The sequence below is a fragment of the Malaclemys terrapin genome, chromosome 7 (genome assembly GCF_027887155.1).
Source record: "Malaclemys terrapin pileata isolate rMalTer1 chromosome 7, rMalTer1.hap1, whole genome shotgun sequence".
NCBI lineage: Eukaryota > Metazoa > Chordata > Testudines > Emydidae > Malaclemys > Malaclemys terrapin.
Genome location: NC_071511.1, coordinates 30,909,189 through 30,930,922, shown reverse-complemented (window position 1 = coordinate 30,930,922; position 21,734 = coordinate 30,909,189). Strand labels below are relative to the sequence as shown.

Genomic DNA, 21,734 nt, shown 5'->3' with positions numbered 1-21,734 from the left:
ATGGGTTCCTGGAAAATAGCTCCTGCCACATTCCCTTTTCTCGAGGAGTTTGGTTGATCAAGGTAATAGCACTGAGCTAGGAGATGTCTAATGCATTTGACTATTAAAAACCCAAACCCTCTAGAGTTACGGCACATGTGACATGAATTAAGAACTAGCTAACCGATAGGTCTCACCATGTAATGGGAATGGTTATTAAGGGGGGGTCTGTTTCCAGTGGGGTCCCGGAGGAATTGGTTCTTGGCCTTATGCTCTTTAACATTTTTGTCTGTGACCTGGAAGAAAACAAAATAATCACTGATAAAGTCAGCTGATGGCAAAGATTGGGGGAGTGGTAAATAATGAAGGGGGACAGGTCACCTGTTCAGAGCAATTTGGATAGTTTGATAAACTGCCTACAACCAAACTATTTACATTAAAATACACTCTGCATCTAGGAGCAGAGACCGTAGGCTATACATACACAACGGAGGCCTTGCTCCTGGGAGCCGCGACTGACAGAGTTGTGGGTCGTGGATAACCAGCTGAACGCAAGCTCGGTGCGATGCTGTGAACAAAAAGAGCTAATGTGAACCTGCTCAAGATTCCCCAGTTTGTGCATCCCAGGAAGATAATTTTACCTCTGCTTTTGGCAATGGTGCAACCGCTGCTGGAATCCTACAGCCTGTTCTGGGGCCTACAATTGAAGAAGGATGTTGAGAAATTGGAGGGGTTCTGAGAAGAGCCAGGAGAATGATTGCAGGATTGCAAAACATGCCTTATGATGAGAGACTCTGTATAGCTTGCCAAAGGGAAGATTAAGGGGTGACTTGAACACAGTCTGTAAGTAGCTACCTGGGGAACAAATAGTTAATAATGGGGGCTCCAGGCTAGTGGAGAAAGGTCTAACAATCCAATGCCTGGAGGTTGAAGCTAGACAGACTGGAAATAGGACACGCTTTCTTAGCATGCACCTTAGTAATTAACCCTTGGGACACCTTACCAGGGTCAGTGGATTCTCCCTCGCTGACAGTTTTGAAATCAGGATAGGATGTTTTTCTAAAGAGATCTGCTTTGGGAATTATTTTGGGGCAGTTCTCTGGCCTGTGTCGCAGGAGAAGGCAGAGACCATGATCCTAATGGTCCCTTTGGGCCTTAGAATCTATGACATCAAATAGATTCATAGATTCTAGGACTGGAAAGGACCTCGAGAGGTCATAGAGTCCAGTCCCCTGCCCTCATGGCAGGACCAAATACTGTCTAGACCATCCCTGATAGACATTTATCTAACCTACTCTTAAATAGCTCCGGAGATGGAGATTCCACAACCTCCCTAGTTTATTCTATTGTTTAACCTCCCTGACAGGAACTTTTTCCTAATATCCAACCTAGACCTCCCTTGCTGCAGTTTAAGCCCATTGCTTCTTGTTCTATCTTTAGAAGCTAAGGTGAACAAGTTCTCTCCCTCCTCCTTATGACACCCTTTTAGATACCTGAAAACTGCTATCATGTCCCCTCTCAGTCTTCTCTTTTCCAAACTAAACAAACCCAATTCTTTCAGCCTTCCTTCATCGGTCATGTTCTCAAGACCTTTAATTATTCTTGTTGCTCTTCTCTGGACCCTCTCCAATTTCTCCACATCTTTCTTGAAATGCGGTGCCTAGAAATGGACACAATACTCCAGTTGAGGCCTAACCAGCGCAGAGTAGAGTGGAAGAATGACTTCTCGTGTCTTGCTCACAACACACCTGTTAACACATCCCAGAATCATGTTTGCTTTTTTTTTTTGTCCTCCAAAGCAGTTGCAATCCCTCCCAGTTTGGTATCATCTGCAAACTTAATAAGCGTACTTTCTATGCCAATATCTAAGTCGTTGCTGAAGATATTGAACAGAACCAGTCCCAAAACAGACCCCTGCAGAATCCCACTTGTTATACCTTTCCAGCAGGATTGGGAACCATTAATAACAACTCTCTGAGTACGGTTATCCAGCCAGTTATGCACCCACCTTATAGTAGCCCCATCTAAGTTGTATTTGCCTAGTTTATTGATAAGAATATCATGCGAGACCGTATCAAATGTCTCACTAAAGTCTAGGTTTACCACATCCATCGCTTCTCCTTTATCCACAAGGCTCGTTATCCTATCAAAGAAAGCTATCAGATTGGTTTGACATGATTTGTTTTTTACAAATCCATGCTGGCTATTCCCTATCACCTTACCACCTTCCAAGTGTTTGCAGATGATTTCCTTAATTATTTGCTCCATTATCTTCCCTGGCACAGAAGTTAAACTAACTGGTCTGTAGTTTCCTGGGTCGTTTTTATTTCCCTTTTTATAGATGGGCACTATATTTGCCCTTTTCCAGTCTTCTGAAATCTTTCCTGTCTCCCATGATTTTCCAAAGATAATAGCTAGAGGCTCAGATACCTCCTCTATTAGCTCCTTGAGTATTCTAGGATGCATTTCATCAGGCCCTGGTGACTTGCAGGTATCCAACTTTTCTAAGTGATTTTTAACTTGTTCTTTTTTTATCTTCTAAACCTACCCCCTTCCCATTAGCATTCACTATGTTAGGCATTCCTTCAGACTTCTCGGTGAAACTGAAACAAAGAAGTCATTAAGCATCTCTGCCATTTCCAAGTTTCCTGTTACAGTATCTCCCTCCTCACTGAGCAGTGGGCCTACCCTGTCCTTGGTCTTCCTCTTGGTTCTAATGTATTGATAAAAAGTCTTCTTGTTGCCCTTTATTCCCATAGCCAGTTTGAGCTCATTTTGTGCCTTTGCCTTTCTAATCTTGCCCCTGCATTGTTTGCCTATATTAATCCTTTGTAATCTGTCCTAGTTTCCATTTTTTATATGACTCCTTTTTATTTTTTAGATCATGCAAGATATCGTGGTTAAGCCAAGGAGGTCTTTTGCCACATTTCCTGTCTTTCCTACTTAGCGGAATAGCTTGCTTTTGGGCCCTTAATAGTGTCCCTTTGAAAAACTGCCAGCTCTCCTCAGTTTTGATTCCCATGGGACCTTACCTATCAGCTCTCTGAGTTTACCAAAATCCGCCTTCCTGAAATCCATTGTCTCTATTTTGCTGTACGCCCTTCTACCCTTCCTTAGAATTGTGAACTCTATGATTTCATGATCACTCTCACCCAAGCTGCCTTCTACTTTCAAATTCTCAACGAGTTCCTCCTTATTTGTTAAAATCAAGTCTAGAACAACTTCCCCCCTAGTAGCTTTTTCAACCTTCTGAAATAAAAAGTTGTCTGCAATGTAGTCCAAGAACTTATTGGATGGTCTGTGCCCCGCTGTGTTATTTTCCCAACATATATCTGGATAGTTGAAGTCCCCTATCACCACCAAATCTTGGGCTTTGGATGATTTTGTTAGTTGTTTAAATAAAAGCCTCATCCACCTCTTCCACCTGGTTAGGTGGCCTGTAGTAGACTCCTAGCATGACATCACCCTTTTTTTTTTAACCCCTTTTAGCCTAACCCAGAGACTCTCAACACTTCTGTCTCCTATGTCCGTCTCTACCTCAGTCCAAGTGTGTACATTTTTAATATATAAGGCAACACCTCCTCCCTTTTTCCCCTGTCTATCCTTCCTGAGCAAGCTGTACCCATCCACACCAACATTCCAATCATGTGTATTATCCCACCAAGTTTCAGTGATGCCAACAATGTCATAGTTGTATTTATTTATTAGCACTTCCTGCTTATTACCCATACTTCTCGCATTTGTATATAGGCATCTAAGATACTGATTTGATCTTGCCTCCCAGTTTTGCCCTGACCCTCCTTTCTCTCTGCCATTATGGCCCACACTCCCTCCTATTTCCGACCTGTCTCCATGTTTCCCACTTACCTGTGGGCTTTGCTGACCTGTCCCCGTTGAACCTAGTGTAATTGTAGTAGAGGTCTTAAAGGAGTTTTTAGAGTAAGGGCTGGGGGAGAGCCAGTGTGTGATTCAGCCAGACACATCCCTTAGGAGAGGATTTATTAGAGGGGTAAATCTCCTAGGAAAGAGGGGGGGATAGATGTTGATAACATATAGGTAGGAGCTGAAGAGAAATGGTCAAATGAAAAAAGTCCCCGTCAATCACATCACATGAAGGCAGATGAGTAAATATGGACCAATTTGATAAGTAGGCCAGTAGGCCATACTGGTGGGGAATGGTACCATGCTAAAAAAGTCAGTCTCCAATAAGGTGATAATCTTGAATCAAACTGTCCCTTGGAATCTCTATGGGCAGAATGTCTATGCTTGAATAATAAGAGTAGGCATATAATCCTGACCAGGAGAGTGATTACATAATCTCAGGGAAATGAAAGGCTATACAAACAGAAAACCCAACAATGGAGGAATTCAACTCTCTTTGTGTTGACTGGGAACACGTTCCCTCGGCATGGGATGCTGAGATAACATTTCTAGATGCTGTAATGACTGCTACTCACAGCAGCTTAGGCAATGCTTGGTTCCATACAAAGTGGTGCACGGGATCTAGTCCAAGAGGTCACTATAGCTGAACTGCTCAGTAATACTGACCATAAGGTGATTAAATTAACATCCCTGTAGGGCAGAAATATCAAAGAAACCCACCCCAGAAGCATTTAAGTTCAAAAAGGGGAACTACTCAAAAACAAGTAATTAAAAACAGCAATTAAAAGGAACAGTCACAAGAGCAAAGTGCCTGCAAACTGCATGGAAACTACTTTAAAACACCATAACAGAGGCTCAAGCTACATGTATTGCCACTGCCACCCCCTCACCTTCAAAAATAGAAAATCAGTAAGAGGATCAAAAAATGCCACCATGGCTAACAGCCGAGTAAGAGACAGTTAGAGGCAAAGAAGCATTCTTGGAAAGTTGGAAGTCAAATCCAAGTGAGAAAAATAGAAAGGAACGAACTCTGGCTGGTCAAGTGTAAAAGTATAATTAGATACAAGACAACTCGAAGAGCAAGTAGCAAAAGACACAAAAATTAACAGCTAAAAAGTTTAAGTACATTAGAAGCAGGAAGCCTGCCAAACCGCTGGAGGATCGAGGTGCTAAAGCAGCACTCAAGGAAGACAAGGCTATTGTGGAGAAGCTTAATAACTTCTTTGCACGAGTCTTTGCTGCAGAGGTTCTGAGGGACGTCCCCACAACCCGAGCCATTCTTTTTCAGTGACAAATCTGAGGAACTGTCCTAGATTGAGGTGTTGATAGGAAGTGGGTTTGGAACAAGTTACTAAATTATACAGTAATAAGTCACCGGACCAGATGGTACTCACTGGATGAGAAGGAAGGTCCTCACAGATCAATAACTGGTTACAAGACAGGGAACAAAGGGTAGGAATCAATCATTAGTTTTCATAATGGAGAGCAGGAAGTGGTAGGGTCCCCCAAAGATCTATACTGGGACCAGTGTGGTTCAACATATTCATAAGTGGTTTGGAAAAGAGGGTGATCAGTGAGATGGGCAAATGATACTAGACTACTCAAGATCGCGGTCAGCTTTGGACAAAACTAAGTGTTACAAAGGGATCTCACAAAACTGGGTGACTGGGCAACAAAATGGCAGATGAAATTCAATGTTGACAAATGCAAAGTAATGCACATTGGAAAACATAATCCTACTATACAAAAATGATGGGGTCTAAATTAGCTGTTACCACTCAAGAGAGATCTTGGAGTCATTGTTTTCAGAGAACAAGCCACATCTGCTCAGTGTGCAGCAGCAGTTAAAAAAAAAAAAAAAAAGCTAACGATGTTAGGACCCATTATGAAGGAAGGACAGACAGTAAAAACTGTCATAATACAACTACATAAATCCATACTACACCCACACTTTGAATGTTGCATGTAGTTCTGGTCGCCCCATCTCAAAAAGATGCATTAGAATTGGAAAAGGTACAAAGAAAGGCAACACAAATGATTTGGGGGATGGAACAGCTTCCATATGAAGAGAGATTAAAGACTGGGAGTGCTCAGCTTGGAAAACAGACAACTAAGTGGGGATATGATAGAGGTCCATAAAAATCACAAATAGTGTGGAGACAGTGAATAGGGAAATGTTATTTACCCCTTCTCACAACCCAATGAAATTAATAGGCAGCAGGTTTAAGAAACATAAGGCAGTACTTCACACAACATAGTCAGCCTGTAGTACTCATTGCCAATGAGGTTGTGAAGGCCAAAATTATAACTGGGTTCAAAAAAGCGATAGGTAACTTCCTGGAGTTTAGGTCCATTGATGGCTATTAGCCAAGATGGTCAGAGCTGCAGTCCCATGGTCTGCGTGTCCCTCAGCCTCTGACTGCTAGAAACTGGGACTGGACGACAGGGGATGGATCGCTTGATCAATTGCTCTCTTGCGTTCATTCTCTGAAGCATCTGGCTGTGGCCACTGTTGGAAGACAGGATATTGGGCTAGACAGACCATGGGTCTGACCCAGCACGGCCGTTCTTATGACATTTTCATAATGAAAATCTCTGGTTCACATAGTTGTGATTGGCACTTTAAGCTAGTTGGACAGCATTTTTAAAGAGGGCAAAATTGACCTACTTCAACAACCTGAACTGACTGAAGTTTGTGAAAGTCTGGATGTTTAACTCTGTCCTCATTCACCTGGGGAACAGTTCAGTCTCTTGTAAGTGTCCACAGGGCAGAAGGTGCTTCCCCGCTCAGAGAACAGCTCAGTCTCTGCAGCTGTCCTAGGAGGAAGGGAGACTCACCTCAGCACCCAGATGATTACAGAAACACACTCGGGACCCGGGGATAGAGTTGGGTGAATACGTTTTTTTGTTTGTTTATTTTAAGTTTACCAGCAACTCCAAACACACCACACACGTTTGTTTCAGCTTGAACCAAAACCAACATTTCTCAGCTACACAAAAAGGTTGGAAAAAACGGGATCAGACAGAAGTGCTGCATTTTGACACAAGCCAAAGGTTTTCCATTTGGGGCATTTGTTAAGAGGCCAGCAGGACACCTACCCGGGGCAGGAGAAGATTGCAAGGGCCTCTCTTCTAAGTCTGAGCCCCGGGGTGAGTCCTCACCTGGAAAAGCCCACGTCAAGTCTCTCCCAGCTCGATGCAGAAAGGGATTTGAACATGAGTCTCCCACAATGCGGCAGCCGTCCCAGCCACTGGGCTCTGGTCCTGTTGAAGCTGTTCCCCTTTGGCTAAAATACTTCAGTGACTGAGCAGAGACTGGGCCATCTGCCACGCCTGGGCAAGCGCCTTAAGCCACTGGGCTACGGGTTAGACAGCAGATCCTCGCTCTTCCCCTCCCACCCCCTGCCACACCCAGACATTTGGCACATCTATCCGCCCCAGACTTGGGCAGATATCTCAGACTCAAAGCAGGTGCCGAGCTGGGTCAAAGTGAAGTGCTTCTGGTTGACATTACTGAAGTGTTTCTACGCCCTCGGGGTACCCAAAGCTGGGCAGGGAACTCGGCACCAGTTTGCCAATGGTTTCAGGTCGGCCAAACTGCATTTCTCAGCAAATCAGCTCTTGGCTGAAGAGACGTCCCCCAGCTTTATCTGTGGGTCTGGGTGTCTGAGCTACCAGGACCCCAGCCCCACAGGTGTCTCTGGTCCACCAGAACTCCTCCCCCCCAAATTAGAACCCCAGAGTCCCAATGCTGGCTCCACACAATTGGGGCACAGGAGTCCCCATCCCACCCCCCTACTTTTGCCACAGTGGAACCCAAGAGTGCTAGCACCCACCCCAGCTCCACCATTGCAGAACCCAGCAGTCCTGACATTCTCCCCCAGCCTGAGGCATGGAAATCCTGAGCCCCCCTCCAAAAAACCTTCCTCCCCACCAGTATGGAACCCTGGAATCCTCCCCCCGCCCCAGGCCCTGCCATATTCCCAGAGAAAAAGGAGATGAGGATGGGGACCCTCATCCTGCAATGTAGCTCCTGTCCCAGGCTTCCTCCCCCTGAGCTCTGTGGCTGCAGAGTGCTGGGTGTTAACAGCCACTACCTAGGAGGGGGGGTCTTGCAACACCTCCAGTGAGTGGTTCCCCAGCCCTGGCCCAGCCAAGGAGGCAACCAAACCCTCCCTCAGGCAGACACCTTGATGAACAAAAGAGGCTTTTAGGGCTGGTCTCTGCCCCCAGATCCCCTACTCAGCTCCAGCGAGACCCTCTAGATTCCCCCATTTCCAGGGTATGCAGCCAGTTGGCTTCCTGCTGCAGGGAGCCCCTAATTCAGAACACCACTCTGCCCCCCCCATAGCTCTGCTCACACCCCTCATTCCTGACCTGCACCCCCCCCCATTAGCTCCACATACAACTCCACCGGTGCCCCTCAAGCCTAACCCACAGCACCCCCCCCTCCCCAGTTCCACTAATGCCCCTCACTCCTGACTTGCAGCTCCTCACTTCTGACTTGCAGCCCCCCCCCCCCCAGCCCCACTAGCCCAGCCTTCAGCCAACTGAGGCATCTGCTGTTGCTCACCCAGCTAATCTGTATTCTACCCAACAGCCTCCACTGCTGCCTTTGTCTCCTGCTCCAGCCAGGTGTGACGGGGAAATGGGGGCTGGGCACCCCCCGCCTAGCGGGAGAGATAGTGAAGGAAATTAATTAACAAGGCTGCACCGCCAGCCCTGATCCCAAGAGAGGCACACACAGCCCCCACCCCCCCAAGAGCATGTTCCCGCGTCAGATGTTCCCCTCCCACGCAGCACAGCAGGGCACTTGGGGCACAGTCAGTGCCACACTCAAGGGAGTTTAAGGGGAGCACCAATCTGTACCTAACTCCCAGCCCTCCTCCCCCCCAACCACCGCACCCCATCCCCACTCAGAGTGCTGGAGACAATCTAGGAATCCTGGCTTCCAGACCCTGCCCCCAACCTCTGGGTCACCTCCCCCACAATGCTGGGGACAGAACCCAGGCATCCTGACCCCTAACAGGAGCCCTCAGAAGAACAGTGAATGGGGAAAGGGGGGGCCTTTAAATGCCAGCTCCCAACCCCAGCTGTGGGGGGAGCTAGCCCTGGCATGGGGGAGGGGAACAGACAGACCCCTTCTGGGGGAGAGCAGCTGCAGTATCTTGTGGCTAGGCCGGGCAGGGCACAGAAAGGTCCAGGACTCCAGGCCCAAGTTCTAGCCTCAGGTCTGGAAGGGGGGGCTAGTGTATGGGGAGACTGAGAATCAGGAATACTGGGTTCCAAGCGAGCCCCCGCATTATCTGCTAGACAGTTACCGGCCCTTCCTAGCAGCCATGTCCCTCCAGAAACTACACAAGCCCTGCCCCCAAAAGCCCCACAGCCCTAGCTGTCAGGTGGCTTCTACCTGGAGAATCCTTTTAAAGGCACCTGATTAGCCACACCCTGGCCCCTCCCCCTCATTAACCTGCCCCCATCACACCTGTCACCTAAAGCCGGGCCCTGCCCGGGAGGTTCGGGCAGCTGGAGTCTGGGGGTCACTGTCCCTGCCCCCTAAACACCAATATCTGGGTCTGGGACATTTAGTGCAGCCCCCTGGGTAGACCCCAGGAGTCCTGAGTGCAGCACATCCCTGCTGAAGAGCCTGGGGACACACACGTGCCCCTGAATTCCTGAACTGTCCAGACCCCAAATCCTCCCCCATGCTGTGTTTGTCTCGATCCCTGCTGCCCCCTGTTGGAGGGAACAAGCCCAGCTCCGTGTCTGTCTGACCACCCCCTGCTGGACAGCGTCAGAACCGCCCAGCCTGTCTCCCAGCTTCGGATCCGGTACCCGGACCCCTCCCAACCCCAAGGAAGCTCCCAGCCAGGGGCCATGAGACAGGGACTCTCCCAGAAAGCGGCAGCAACACCATAATTCAAAGCAAATAACTTTATTAGCTGGGCGGGAAACGAGGGAGGGTCTCACTGGGGGAAGTGAAGATGCTGAAGTTGGGAGGGTCTTTTCTCTCCCGGGTGCAATAAATGTGGGGGTTGGGGGACAATCAGTAGAGAAGGGGGGCAGGCAGCATCTCTGGGGGGGGGGGTGTCTTTCAGGGCTGGGCTGCCAGCTGCTCAGCAACGTCTGTGGGGGAAGAAAGACGCGGACTCAGATCTGTGCATCCAGGGGCATCGGGGGAACAGGCCAGGAGCAGGCGCATGGCGGGGGGAGGGGGGCAGAAGGAAGGCAGCATTTGGTACTCAACCCCCAGTGGCCATGGGATAAGTGCCTCATTCCCAACTAGCAGCCTCCCTAATCCCAGCCTTGGCTCCCTCCCCCAGCTCTGCCAGTGCCCCTCAATCCCAACCCACAGCCCCCTGCTTTGCCAGCCCTGGGATCCCAGCCCAGTTCCGCTGGTGCCCCTCCGTCCCGACCCACAGCCCCTTGCTATCCCAGCTCTGCCAGTGCCCCTCCATCCCGATGCATGGCCCCCCTGCTATCCCAGCTCTGCCGGTACCCCTCAGTCCTGATCCACAGCCCCCCCCACTTATCTGGCTCTGCCGGTGCCCCTCAGTGCCCCCCGCTATCCCAGATAATGTGGTTCTGGGGTTAGTGAGTGGGGGGGTTCAGGGGTTAGGGGAGCTCCCCCCACTGCACACGGTGCTGGGTTGGACTTACCCATCGCAGGGGAGGAGGGATGGGGTCAGGATCAGGCTAGAAAGAAGAGAAGGGGGAGAGTTAATCCAGGGAATTCCCCCCTAAACACACCCAATGCCCAGTGGGGGGGGGAGGGGAGAGACCACCCCCATCTACCCTCCCTGGGTGCCCACGGGGTCCATCAGAATCTGTGTGGGGCAGGACAAGGGGGAGGAGAAGGGCCCCCATGTGCTGGATGGGGAAGGGTGCAGAGCCTAGGCTGGAGGCACGGGGTGGTAGTGGCACCAGGGGGATGTTCCCGTGGGAAGGGGAGAAGCATGAGTTGGGGGGTGGGGCCCAGGGCTGGTGGGGAGGGAGGTGGAGGGCACGAGGGGGATGGGGAAGGGTTTGGGGTTGGAGGGTGGGAAGGGGTTGGGGGGATGTGGGGGCAGGTCAGGAGATTGTGAGGGAAGGCCCAGGGGGGAGGGGTCCTGGGGGGGAAGGAGTCCCCCGGAGCATGGGCTCAGGGGGAACAGTGGTAAGCAGTCAGGGGATAAGAGGGAAGGTCCCCTCACAGATCAATAACTGGTTACAAGACAGGGAACAAAGGGTAGGAATCAATCATCAGTTTTCACAATGGAGAGCAGGAAGTGGCAGGGTCCCCCAAAGGGACCAGTGTGGTTCAACATATTCATAAGTGATTTGGAAAAGGGGGTGAACAGTGAGGTGGCAAAATTTGCAGATGATACTAGACTACTCAAGATCACGGTCAGCTTTGGCCTGAATGAAGAGTTACAAAGGGATCTCACAAAACTGGGTGACTGAGCAACAAAATGGCAGATGAAATTCAGTGTTGACAAATGCAAAATAATACACATTGGAAAACATAATCCCAACTATACATACAAAATGATGGGGTCTAAATTAGCTGTTACCACTCAAGAAAGATCTTGGAGTCATTGTGGAGAGTTCTCTGAAACGATCCGCTCAATGTGCAGCAGCAGTCAAAAAAGCGAACAGAATGTTAGGAACCATTGGAAAATGGTAATAAATAAAACAGAATATATCATATTCTGATAATCATATATCATATATATATGATAATAAAACAGACAATATCATAATGTCACTAGATAAATCCATGGTACATCCACACACTGAATACTGTGTGCGGTTCTGGTTGCCCCATCTCAAAAAAGATATACAGGTCTGTCGCATCTTAGGCGCATTTAACATGCGCGATTTCAGCTTTACGTGGTTGGCAAAAACAAAACAAACAAAAAAACCAAAAGAGAAAAATAACAATTTAAATACTGTTTCTGTAGTGTGGGCGATTCCACCCGCCATTACGCTCAATGTCGTTTTGACTATACGCGATTTTAGTTTTAGGCGCTGACTGCGGAACGTAACCCCAGCGTAAGACAGACCTGTAGTAGAATTGGAGAAAGTGCAGCGAAGGGCAACAGAAATGATTAGGGGGACGGAACCACTTCCGTATGAGAGACTGAAAAGACTGGGAGTGCTCAGCTTGGAAAAGAGATGACTAGGGAGATATGATAGAGGTCTATGAAATCATGACTGGTGTGGAGAAAGTGAATAGGGAAGTGTTATTTATCCCTTCCCATAACACAAGGACCAGTGGGTCACGCAATGAAATTAACAGGCAGCAGGTCTGAAACAAACACAAGGCAGTATTTCTTCACACAACGCACAGTCAGCCTGTGGAACTCATTCCCAGGGGATGTTGTGAAGGCCAAAAATCTAACTGGGTTCAGAAAGGAATTGGATAAGTTCATGGAGGACAGGTCCATCAATGGCTACTAGCCAAGATGGTCAGGGATTTACCCCACACTCTGGGTGTCCCTAAACCTCTAACTGCCAGATGCTGGGACTGGATGACAGGGGATAGATCACTCCATCAATTGCCCTCTTGTGTTCATTCCCTCTGAAGCACCTGGCATTGGCCACTGTCACAGGATACGGGGCTAGATGGACTATTGGTCTGACCCAGTGTGGCCATTCTTATGTTCTTAAGCTGGCTGAGAGGGTCCTGCAGGATAAGGGGAGTCACAGGAGAGCCCTGAGAGACTGGTGAGGAGAGGTTGGGGGGAAGAGTGGGGGCGACTATGGGGAGATCAGGGGCGGGGAGTGGTACCAATGGGGAACTAGAGGAATGGGGGGCTGGGGAGAGTCCTAGGGTCAGAGTGGGGGGGTTATGGGGGCTGAACCAAGGGGAAATTGATGGATTGGAGGCCAGGGGTTGGGGGGGCAGGTCCTGGAGGGGCTGGGAGAACTGCAGGGGGGATCCATGGGGACCGTACCAATGGGGAAGTAGAGAGATGAGAGTTTGAGGGGGGGTGTACCAATGGGGAAGTAGAGGGGTGGGGCTCTGTGGGGCTGTACCAATGGGGAAGTAGAAGGGTGGGGGTCTGGGGAGACATACCAATGAGGAAGTAGAAGGGTGGAGGTCTGGGGGAGCCGCACCAATGGGGAAGTAGAGGGGTGGAGGTCAGGGAATCTGTACCAGTGAGGAAGTAGAGGGGTGGGAGTCTGTGGGGGCCATACCAATGGGGAATTAGAGGGGTGGAGGTCAGGGGAGCCATACCAATGGGGAGGTAGAGGGATTGGGATCTGGGGGGGCCATACCAATGGGGAGGTAGAGGGGTGGAGGTCAGGGGAGCGGGGAGCCGTAACCAATGAGGAAGTAGAGGGGTGGGGATCTCGGGGGGTCTGTACCATTGGGGAAGTACAGAGGTTGGGGTCTCAGGGGGGGGGGCGTACTAATGGGGAAGCAGAGGGGTGGAGGTCAGGGGGGGCATACCAATGGGGAGGTAGAGGGATGGGGATCTGGGGGGGCCATACCAATGGGGAGGTAGAGGGGTGGAGGTCAGGGGAGCCGTAACCAATGAGGGTCTGGGAGGCTGTACTAATCGGGAGGTAGAGGAGTGGGGATTGGGGGGGAAGAGCGTACCAATGGGAAAGTAGAAGGGCAGCTTCTCCTTGTAAATCTCCTCATCCTTCTCCTGGAAGACGCAGATCACCAGCCGGTCAACCTGCCGGGTGTGAACGGGGATGTGGGTCAAGGGTTGGCAGAGCTGAGAGCTGCAGGTCTGGGCACCTGACCTAAAAAGACTCAACTCCTCCCCTGATCATCACCCCCCTCCCATCCCCCAGGTCACAATTGTGTGAGCACAGCCACAGGCCCGCTCACACCCATGTGCACACACGTGCACATTCACAGTCACCCATGTGCATGCTCACAAACACCGTCACACTCACAAACCCATTCACACTCATGTGCATGCTCACACACACCCATGTAAACGCTCACCTCCCATGTGCACAATGCCCCCAGCACCTCCATGTTCCCGCGCACTCCCGCGTGCGCCTGCTGTTCACATCCCCGTGCTCCCATGGGCAGTGAGGTGCTCGTGGACCCACCCCGCCCAGCAGGGGGTGCCCACGCTTCCCCTCACCTTCTCCTTGTTCACCTCCAGCCACTCCCGCAGTGTCCTCAGGACGACCTCAGCCGCGGCATCGCTGGGGTACCCTGGGGGCAGAGCAGCAGGGATCAGAGCTGGGGCCTGGAGCCAGCCCCCAGACCAGGAGAGGGGCTCAAGCCCCCGGCCCAGCCCTATACTCACCAAACACGCCCGTGGAGAGACAAGGGAAGGCCTAGGAGGAGAGACAGACAGTGGGTAAGAGAGACACCTGCCACCCCCCCAGCACCCGCCGTCTCCAGCACCCCATCCCCCACACAACTGCCATCCCACACCGCTGATCCCCCAGCACCCACCCCCTCAGCCAGCACCATCCTCCACAACACTGCCCCCATTCCCGCACTGCCCTCCCCCATTGCTCCCCACCCACAGCTCTGTCCCTCAAGCACCCCTCCATACAACTCCCCCTCCCAACCTGCATTGCCTCCCTCTGCCCTCCGCAACCTTTTCCCCGTTTGCATGAACCTCCTTCTCCCCAGCTGCGTGACTCCCAGCAAATCCCAGCCCCTCCCTTGTGCACCCCCAGGATCTCTCACCACGGTGCGGAGTTTGTTCTCCACGGCCAGTTTCAGACTGTTCTTGTAGCAGTTCTCCAGCTCCTTTTCCTGGGCAGTGCTTGGCTCCCCCTGGGCAATGGGACCCACTGCGTGAATGACATCTGCACAGGGGGAAGGCAGGGGGATGAGAGCTAGGGAGACCCCCTCACCCCGCAGCACAGCACAGCACAGCACAGCACCGCCTAGTGCCAAACTGGGACATGCACTGACAGTGACGGGAGAGCACCCCCTACTGTGCCCCACCCCGCAGCACAGCGCCCCCTAGTGCCACACTGACAGCCCTGCAGCACAGCACCCCCTAGTGCCGCACTGACTGTGAGGGGAGAGCACCCCCTACTGAGCCCCGCCCCGCAGCACAGTGCCCCCTAGCGCCGCATTGACTGCGAGGGGAGAGCACCTCCTACTGAGCCCCACCCCGCAGCATAGCGCCCCCTAGTGCCACACTGACAGCCCTGCAGCACAGCGCCCCCTAGCGCCGCACTGACTGTAAGGGGAGAACACCCCCTACTGAGCCTCGCCCCGCAGCACAGCGCCCCCTAGCGCCACACTGACTGTGAGGAGAGAACACCCCCTACTGAGCCCCACAGCACAGCGCCCCCTAGCGCCGCACTGACTGTGAGGGGAGAACACCCCCTACTGAGCCCCACAGCACAGCGCCCCCTAGCGCCGCACTGACTGTGAGGGGAGAACACCCCCTACTGAGCCCCACAGCACAGCGCCCCCTAGCGCCGCACTGACTGTGAGGGGAGAACACCCCCTACTGAGCCCTGCCCCGCAGCACAGCGCCCCCTAGCGCCGCACTGACAGCCCTGCAGCACAGCACCCCCTAGTGCCGAACTGTCTGCAAGGGGAGAACACCCCCTACTGAGCCCCGCAGCCCCTGAAAGTCTTCCATTCATGCGCTGCCCCAATTCAGCCTAACTTGGCAGTGGGCAGGCTCAGGGTACAAGCTGGGGGTGGGGGCAGCAGCGCTGCCTGGTGGCTGCATTTGGTACTGAGCCCCGTGCCCCTGAGCCAAGGGGTAGGGAGAGGGGGCCAGCTGCAGTGAAATCTGGGCCCAGCAAGGGATGGTTTTAAGGGGCTTTTCCAGGCTGATCCCTCCCTCCATCCCACCCCAGACACCCTCATCTATCTCTCCCTCCCTCCCCAGACACTCCCATCTATCTTCCCACCCTCTCTCCTCAGATACCCCCATCTATCCCTCCCCAGACACCCCCATCCCTCACTCCCTGCCACAGACCCCCCATCTATCCTTCCCTCCCTCCCTCACCAGACACTCCCATCTATCCCTCCCCAGACATCCCATCTATCCTTCCCTCCCTCCCTCACCAGACACTCCCATCTATCCCTCCCCAGACATCCCATCTATCCCTCCCTCCCACACCAGACACCCCTTATATATTCCTCCATCCCAACCTCCCCAGACACCCTCATCTATCCCTCCCTCCACAGACACTCCCATCTATCCCTCCCTCCCTCCCTCCACAGATACTCCCATCTATCCCTCCCTCCCTTCCGCTCCAGACACTTCCATCTATCCCTCCCTCCTCCATCCCGCACATCTATCCATCCCTCACCTATCCCCAGACACATTCCTCCATCTGTCCCTCCCTCTCTCCCCAGGCAGCTGGAAGGTGACAGTTGCATTGCCAACACCCCCGCTGGTCTCTCTCACCCCCACGGGCCCTCCCTGGCTCTGGTCCCAGAGTGGCCCAGTGAGATGGGTCCGTGTGGGCACAAATCTGGTGCTCAGCGCCCCATGTGACACAGTCCGGTGCAAGGAGCCAACCCCAGCTTGTGGGGGTCGGAGGGCTCCCCACGCATCCCGTGTGCCTGGTCTTGGGGTGATCTCCCCACTCCCTGCCCCGCCCCACCCCACCCCCGGCTGGCGCTGGTGTCACAAATCTCTCCCTGTCTCAGACAGTGCCATGTGGCTGCCCAGCTCTCGGCCCCACTCTGCAGGATAGGTCAGGCCTCGGAGTTAGTGACCGATGCCCTGGGAACCAGGACTGCATGGCCTGGGGCCTTGGCAACGGCTGGCCCTTTCCGAGCATCTGCAGAGAACAAACATCAAGTCCATCCATGAGTTCCTCATTGGCCGAAACTTCCCCCCAGTTTCATTTTCAGTTCAACCCAAAACAATCCCCCTCCCCAGACTTTTTGGAACCAGCAGCAAATCCTCCACCCAGCTCTGCCCCCCACTTCTGCTTGCTGTGGGCAATGCCACCAGGCTGCCTGGCCCTCGGGCATCCCTCCTGCTGCTGCGTCTGTCTGTTCATCCTGCAGGCCCTGGACAGGGACAGATATTAATGAGCCCCCACTGGGTGATACCCCTCCCATCATGCTCTCTTCGCCCGTCTCCATGGCAGACAAGGATGCTGGACACTGCTCGGGGCCGGGGTGGGGTGTGGGACATTCACACACATTGCACAGAACGCTGGGCATCAAGGATCAGCCTTGCCAACCCTGCGCACGAGGGGGGGTAATCTTACCCACAGCCTGGCCACCTTCCCCCCCCCCCCAAGGTCACCCAGTCATGAACAGAGAGCCCCCCCCTGCAACTATTCCAGCCCCGGGCTCCCCCGCAGCTCTGCCGGTGCCCCTTAACCCCGACCCACAGCCCCTGAGCATTGACTACCAATTGAACTAAACTGCAACGCTGACCACAGAGACCTGGCAGCTCACTGCATGAGTGACAGGGGGTTGGATTTGAAGCTGGGGCATGGGAGGTGGGAGCTGCAGGGACTGGGGACCACCCCATCTACTTCATATTCCTGACACACACATGCAGCGAGTGCTGAGCCAGAGCCCAGCAAAGGTCAGAGCAGTCTTTTCTCCCCGTGCCCTGCGCCCACCTGGCCCTGAGACTGGTTTGATCTTAAACCCGGGTCTGGAAATTTCTTGACAAGATCCCCCAGTGCCCCCTGCCCCTTCCCCAGCTGCTGCCCACCCCTAGGCCCGGCTCTGCTCTCTTGGGGGCAGCATGGGATGCAGAGCCCTTCCTAACCTTTGCCCAATCTGGGTGGAACCCAGGAGTCCTGAATCCTAGCCCCCTGCTCTGACCCACTTGATCCTACCTGGAGCCAGGCACAGAACCCAGGAGTCCTGGCTCCCAGCCCCTCCCCCCATACACACACTCTGACAGTCCCCAGCAGCCTGTGGGCTCTGGCAGTGACTCGTACCATCCAGGGAGGTGCTGGCTCCATTCAGCTGAGGCTGCCTGGGTGCTGTTGTCTTGCTGTGTCCCTGAGGCAGGGGCTGAGGGGCCCAGTCCTGCTGCTTGTGTAAATGCCAGTTGTTCCAGCGTGAGTGGGGCCCCGTTGGGCCGGGCACTGCCCAGACCCTGACTCAGATCAGGGCTCCATTGTGCCAGGCGCTGCCCAGACCCTGACTGAAATCAGGGCCCCAGTGTGGCAGGGTGTATTGGGAGCTCTGAGGCTCAGCTGCTTTGTTATTGTAGGGTCTTTCGGGAGCATGCTGCTGTGTTTTAATGGTGGCGGAGTGAGGGGGTGTCTCTCTCTGCCCTAGTTATTTACTGGCCCCATCATGTTATTTGTGCATCGTATTAGATTTTGCTCTGGGTTGATTCTGGATGCACCCACCCCTCCCCTACATGCCTGCCTGTCCCTTCTCCTCGCCATATCCCCTGCCATATCCCCCGGCTCCATCCATCCCTGCCCCCACCCACCCCGACAAGCTCTGGGGCTGGGAACTCCCTCCAGGAGCTGGTTTGCAGAGTGTGTGTGTGTGTGTGAGAGAGAGAGAGATCGAGATCTGTGTGGGTGTGAGATCAGCGTGTGTTATCAATGTGTCTGTGTGAGACCAGTGTGTGTGTGTTTGTGCGAGAGAGAGGGAGAGAGATCAGTGTGTGTGTCATAGAATCATAGAATATCAGGGTTGGAAGGGACCTCAGGAGATCATCTAGTCCAACCCCCTGCTCAAAGCAGGACCAATCCCCAGACAGATTTTTTTACCCTAGTTCCCTAAATGGCCCCCTCAAAGACTGAGCTCACAACCCTGGGTTTAGCAGGCCAACACTCAAACCACTGAGCTATCCCTCCCCCCTGTCAGTGTGTGTTAGATCAGTGTGTGAGAGAGATCAATGTGTGTGCAAGGGAGATCAGCATGTGTATGTAATCAGTATGTGTGTGATCAGTGTGTGTGTGTGTGAAATGATCAGAGGGTGAGATCAGTGTTTGCTTGTGTGTGAAATCAGTGCATGTGATCTCTATGTGTGCATGTGTGCATGATCAGTGTGTGAGATTGGCGTGTGTGATCAGCAGGGATCCTAGTTTTCCATGATAAAAAAGCCAAAATTCTCTGATAAAAAACCATAGAAATAGTTGTTTTTCCATGATTAAAATTAAACACAGAATTTTAGTTCCCCTGCCACAATATATACAGGTATCAGTTGAATACAATTTTTATTGGTATACAGTAGAACCCCGTACAGGGCCGGCTCCAGGCACCAGCCGAGCAAGCTGGTGCTTGGGGCGGCAGATTGAACAAGGCGGCATTCCGCCCAATCCTAGGGCCAGCCGCATGGCCGCTTTTTTTTTAAGTGTGTGTTCCGCTCCGGCTGCCCTGTAGTGGGTGGTGGGGGCGGCGGCGCGGAGGACGGGAGCGCCCTGCAGCAAGCCTGGCAGGGCAGCCTGCGTCCTTCCCTCCCAGCTGATGGGAGCTGTGCAGAGCCCTCCCGGCAGGAGGCACGGCCGGAGGGGCCGCGTGGCAGCGCCCTGCTGAAGCCCTGGCCGCCCCCCTTCTCTCTCTCCCCCCACTCCCTCCCCCTCCCCCACATCTGCAGCGCAGGGAGTCCCCCTGCACCCAGGCTCCGGCCACGCCGCAGGGTTTTTTGTTTGTTTGTTTGTTTGTTTGGGGTTTTTTTTGCTTTGCCGTTTTTTGATGCCCCTGGGTTGTGGTGGTTTTTGGTTTTTTTTTGCGCTTGGGGCGGCAATAAAGCCAGAGCTGGCCCTGACCCCATAGAGCTGAGCCTCCATTATCTGGTTCTCTGGATTGAACCAAACCACCAGTCTGAGATCAGTGTGTGACTGTGAGATCAGTTTGTGTAAGATCAATGTGTGTCAGATCAGTGTGAGTCGAGATCAGTGTGTATGTGAGATCAATGTGTATGAGTGTGCAGTGCATGTGATCAGTGTGTAAGATAAATGTATGTGAGATCAATGTGTGTCAGATCAGTGTGTGAGTTGAGATCAGTATGTGAGAGATCTGTGTGTGTGTGCAGTGTGTGTGATCAGTGTGTAAAATCAATGTGTGTGAGATCAGTGTGAGTCGAGACCAGTGTGTGTGAGATCAGTGTGTCTGAAATCAGTGTGTGTGATCAGTTTGTGTAAGATCAATGTGTGTGAGATCAGTGTATGTGTGTGAGATCAGTGTGTGAGTGTGCAGTGTGTGTGATCAGTGTGTAAGATCAATGTGTGTGAGATCAGTGTGTGTGAGATCAGTGTGTGTGTGTGAGAGATCAGTTTGTGTAAGATCAATGTGTGTAAGAGCAGTGTGTGAGTGTGAGATCAATGTGTGAGTGTGAGATCAGTGTGTGTGAAATCCGTGTGTGTGATTAGTGTGTAAGATCAATGTGTGAGAGATCAGTGTGTGTGTGATCACAACCCTACCACTCCCCTGCCCACGCCATTTGCACAGAGTATCGCTGCCTGCCCCACATCATGCCTCTCCCTGACAGCCCGGTCGATAGCACTTTGCATTTGCTGCTCTTGTCTATAATATTAGCCTGATAAATAGAGTGCTGTTCACCCCGCCACCCCCGGGATGTTATTGATAACACGCATGGCCGGCAGCCAGGGGCCTGCATGACAGATCTCCCCAACGCTGCAGGTGGTGCTGGGTGGGGGGCTGTAAGGAGCTGCAGGGTGCAGGGGGGGTTCAGTAGGAGGCGCTCTCCCGGCTCACTGTCAGCACTGGCCCCTCTGCCCCAGGATGGTGTTGGGAGGAGCTGTGCTGCAGGGAACAGTGGGGGGCATCTCCTTCCCTCACTGCCTGTCCCAACGGGCCTTGCAGATCAGCATCGGCTGAGACCTTCCTGCACCCAGTGTGCGTGTCTGTGAGAGGGCAGGATGGGAAGGAGTGTGTATGATATCACGGTGTGTGTAACATCTCGGTTGCGGTGTGTGCAGTGCCTGGCACAATGGGGCCCTGATCTCATTCAGGGTCTGTGCAGCGCCTGGCACAATGGGGCCCTGATCTCATTCAGGGTCTGTGCAGCGCCTGGCACAATGGGGCCCTGATCTCATTCAGGGTCTGTGCAGCGCCTGGCACAATGGGGCCCTGATCTCAGTCAACAGTCCTTAACCAGAAGAGCTTACAATCTAAATACACAGGGACTGGGTGGGAAAACAGAGTTGCACAGAGGGGAATGGACTTGCCCAAGGTAAATGGCAATAGAACCCAGGCATCCTGACTCCCAGTCCAGTGCCCCACCCTCTGGGCTGGGCTCAGCATAAAGACTCCAGCCATTTGCAATAACCCAGTGGGGTTGCAGCCCCCCACATTGCAAAGCCCTGCTGGGGAGCCCCCCGGGCAGAGCGCATGATGTTGTGCATGGCCCCCTCTCCCAGGCGTTAGTTGCACGTCATTCTGTGATGCAGCTGGTGAGACTTCGGGGGAGGAGTTGAGAACACCCCCCCCTCCCGTGGCAGATCTCATTCCTGCCCCCGCCCTTCCAGCTGGATCATGGTGGGGACCCCAGCTCTCTGTGCCTCTGCTCTGGGGGGGGAATGCACAGCTCAGGGGTGGGGAGTCACCAGCTACCTGGGGTCTCCTCAATCGAAAGTTCTCTGATGGCAGTGAAAGACAGATCCCCAGGGGTACAGCATGGGGGTGACACTGGGGAACCCTGCCCACACCTGCTTTACATCACCCCAGGTTTACACATGCAGAAGTACTGCTTTCCATACACACTGACCCACTTGAGGTGCACACTGCTTTACACACACGCTGCTCTACACACAGTCACACACACACTGCTTTTTATGCACACAGTCACACACACAATAAGCTGTGGAACTACTTGCCACAAGATGTCACTGGAAGGCAGCAAATTCACAAGGAATGACAGGAAGGGCTTTAGAACAGGGAGCCAGGACTCTTGGGGTCACGCCCAGCTCCGGGAAGGGAATGGAGTCCAGTGGTTAAAGCAGGGGGCTGGGAGCTAGACTCCCGGAAG

At 52.9% G+C, this 21,734-nt stretch overlaps 1 protein-coding gene across 1 annotated transcript in view; it reads right to left on the bottom strand.

The window, feature by feature from the left end:
- Positions 1-9,780: 9,780 nt before the first annotated feature.
- MACROD1 (mono-ADP ribosylhydrolase 1) overlaps positions 9,781-21,734 on the bottom strand; it is a 194,900-nt gene continuing 182,946 nt past the window's right edge. The window contains exons 6-11 of the mRNA XM_054036268.1: positions 14,516-14,637; positions 14,124-14,154; positions 13,956-14,029; positions 13,451-13,532; positions 10,522-10,557; positions 9,781-9,987 (exon numbers count right to left, since the gene is read on the bottom strand). Of these exons, the coding sequence (XP_053892243.1) occupies positions 10,553-10,557; positions 13,451-13,532; positions 13,956-14,029; positions 14,124-14,154; positions 14,516-14,637 (314 nt within the window). The 3' untranslated portion in view covers positions 9,781-9,987; positions 10,522-10,552. The remainder of the gene's footprint in view (positions 9,988-10,521; positions 10,558-13,450; positions 13,533-13,955; positions 14,030-14,123; positions 14,155-14,515; positions 14,638-21,734) is intronic.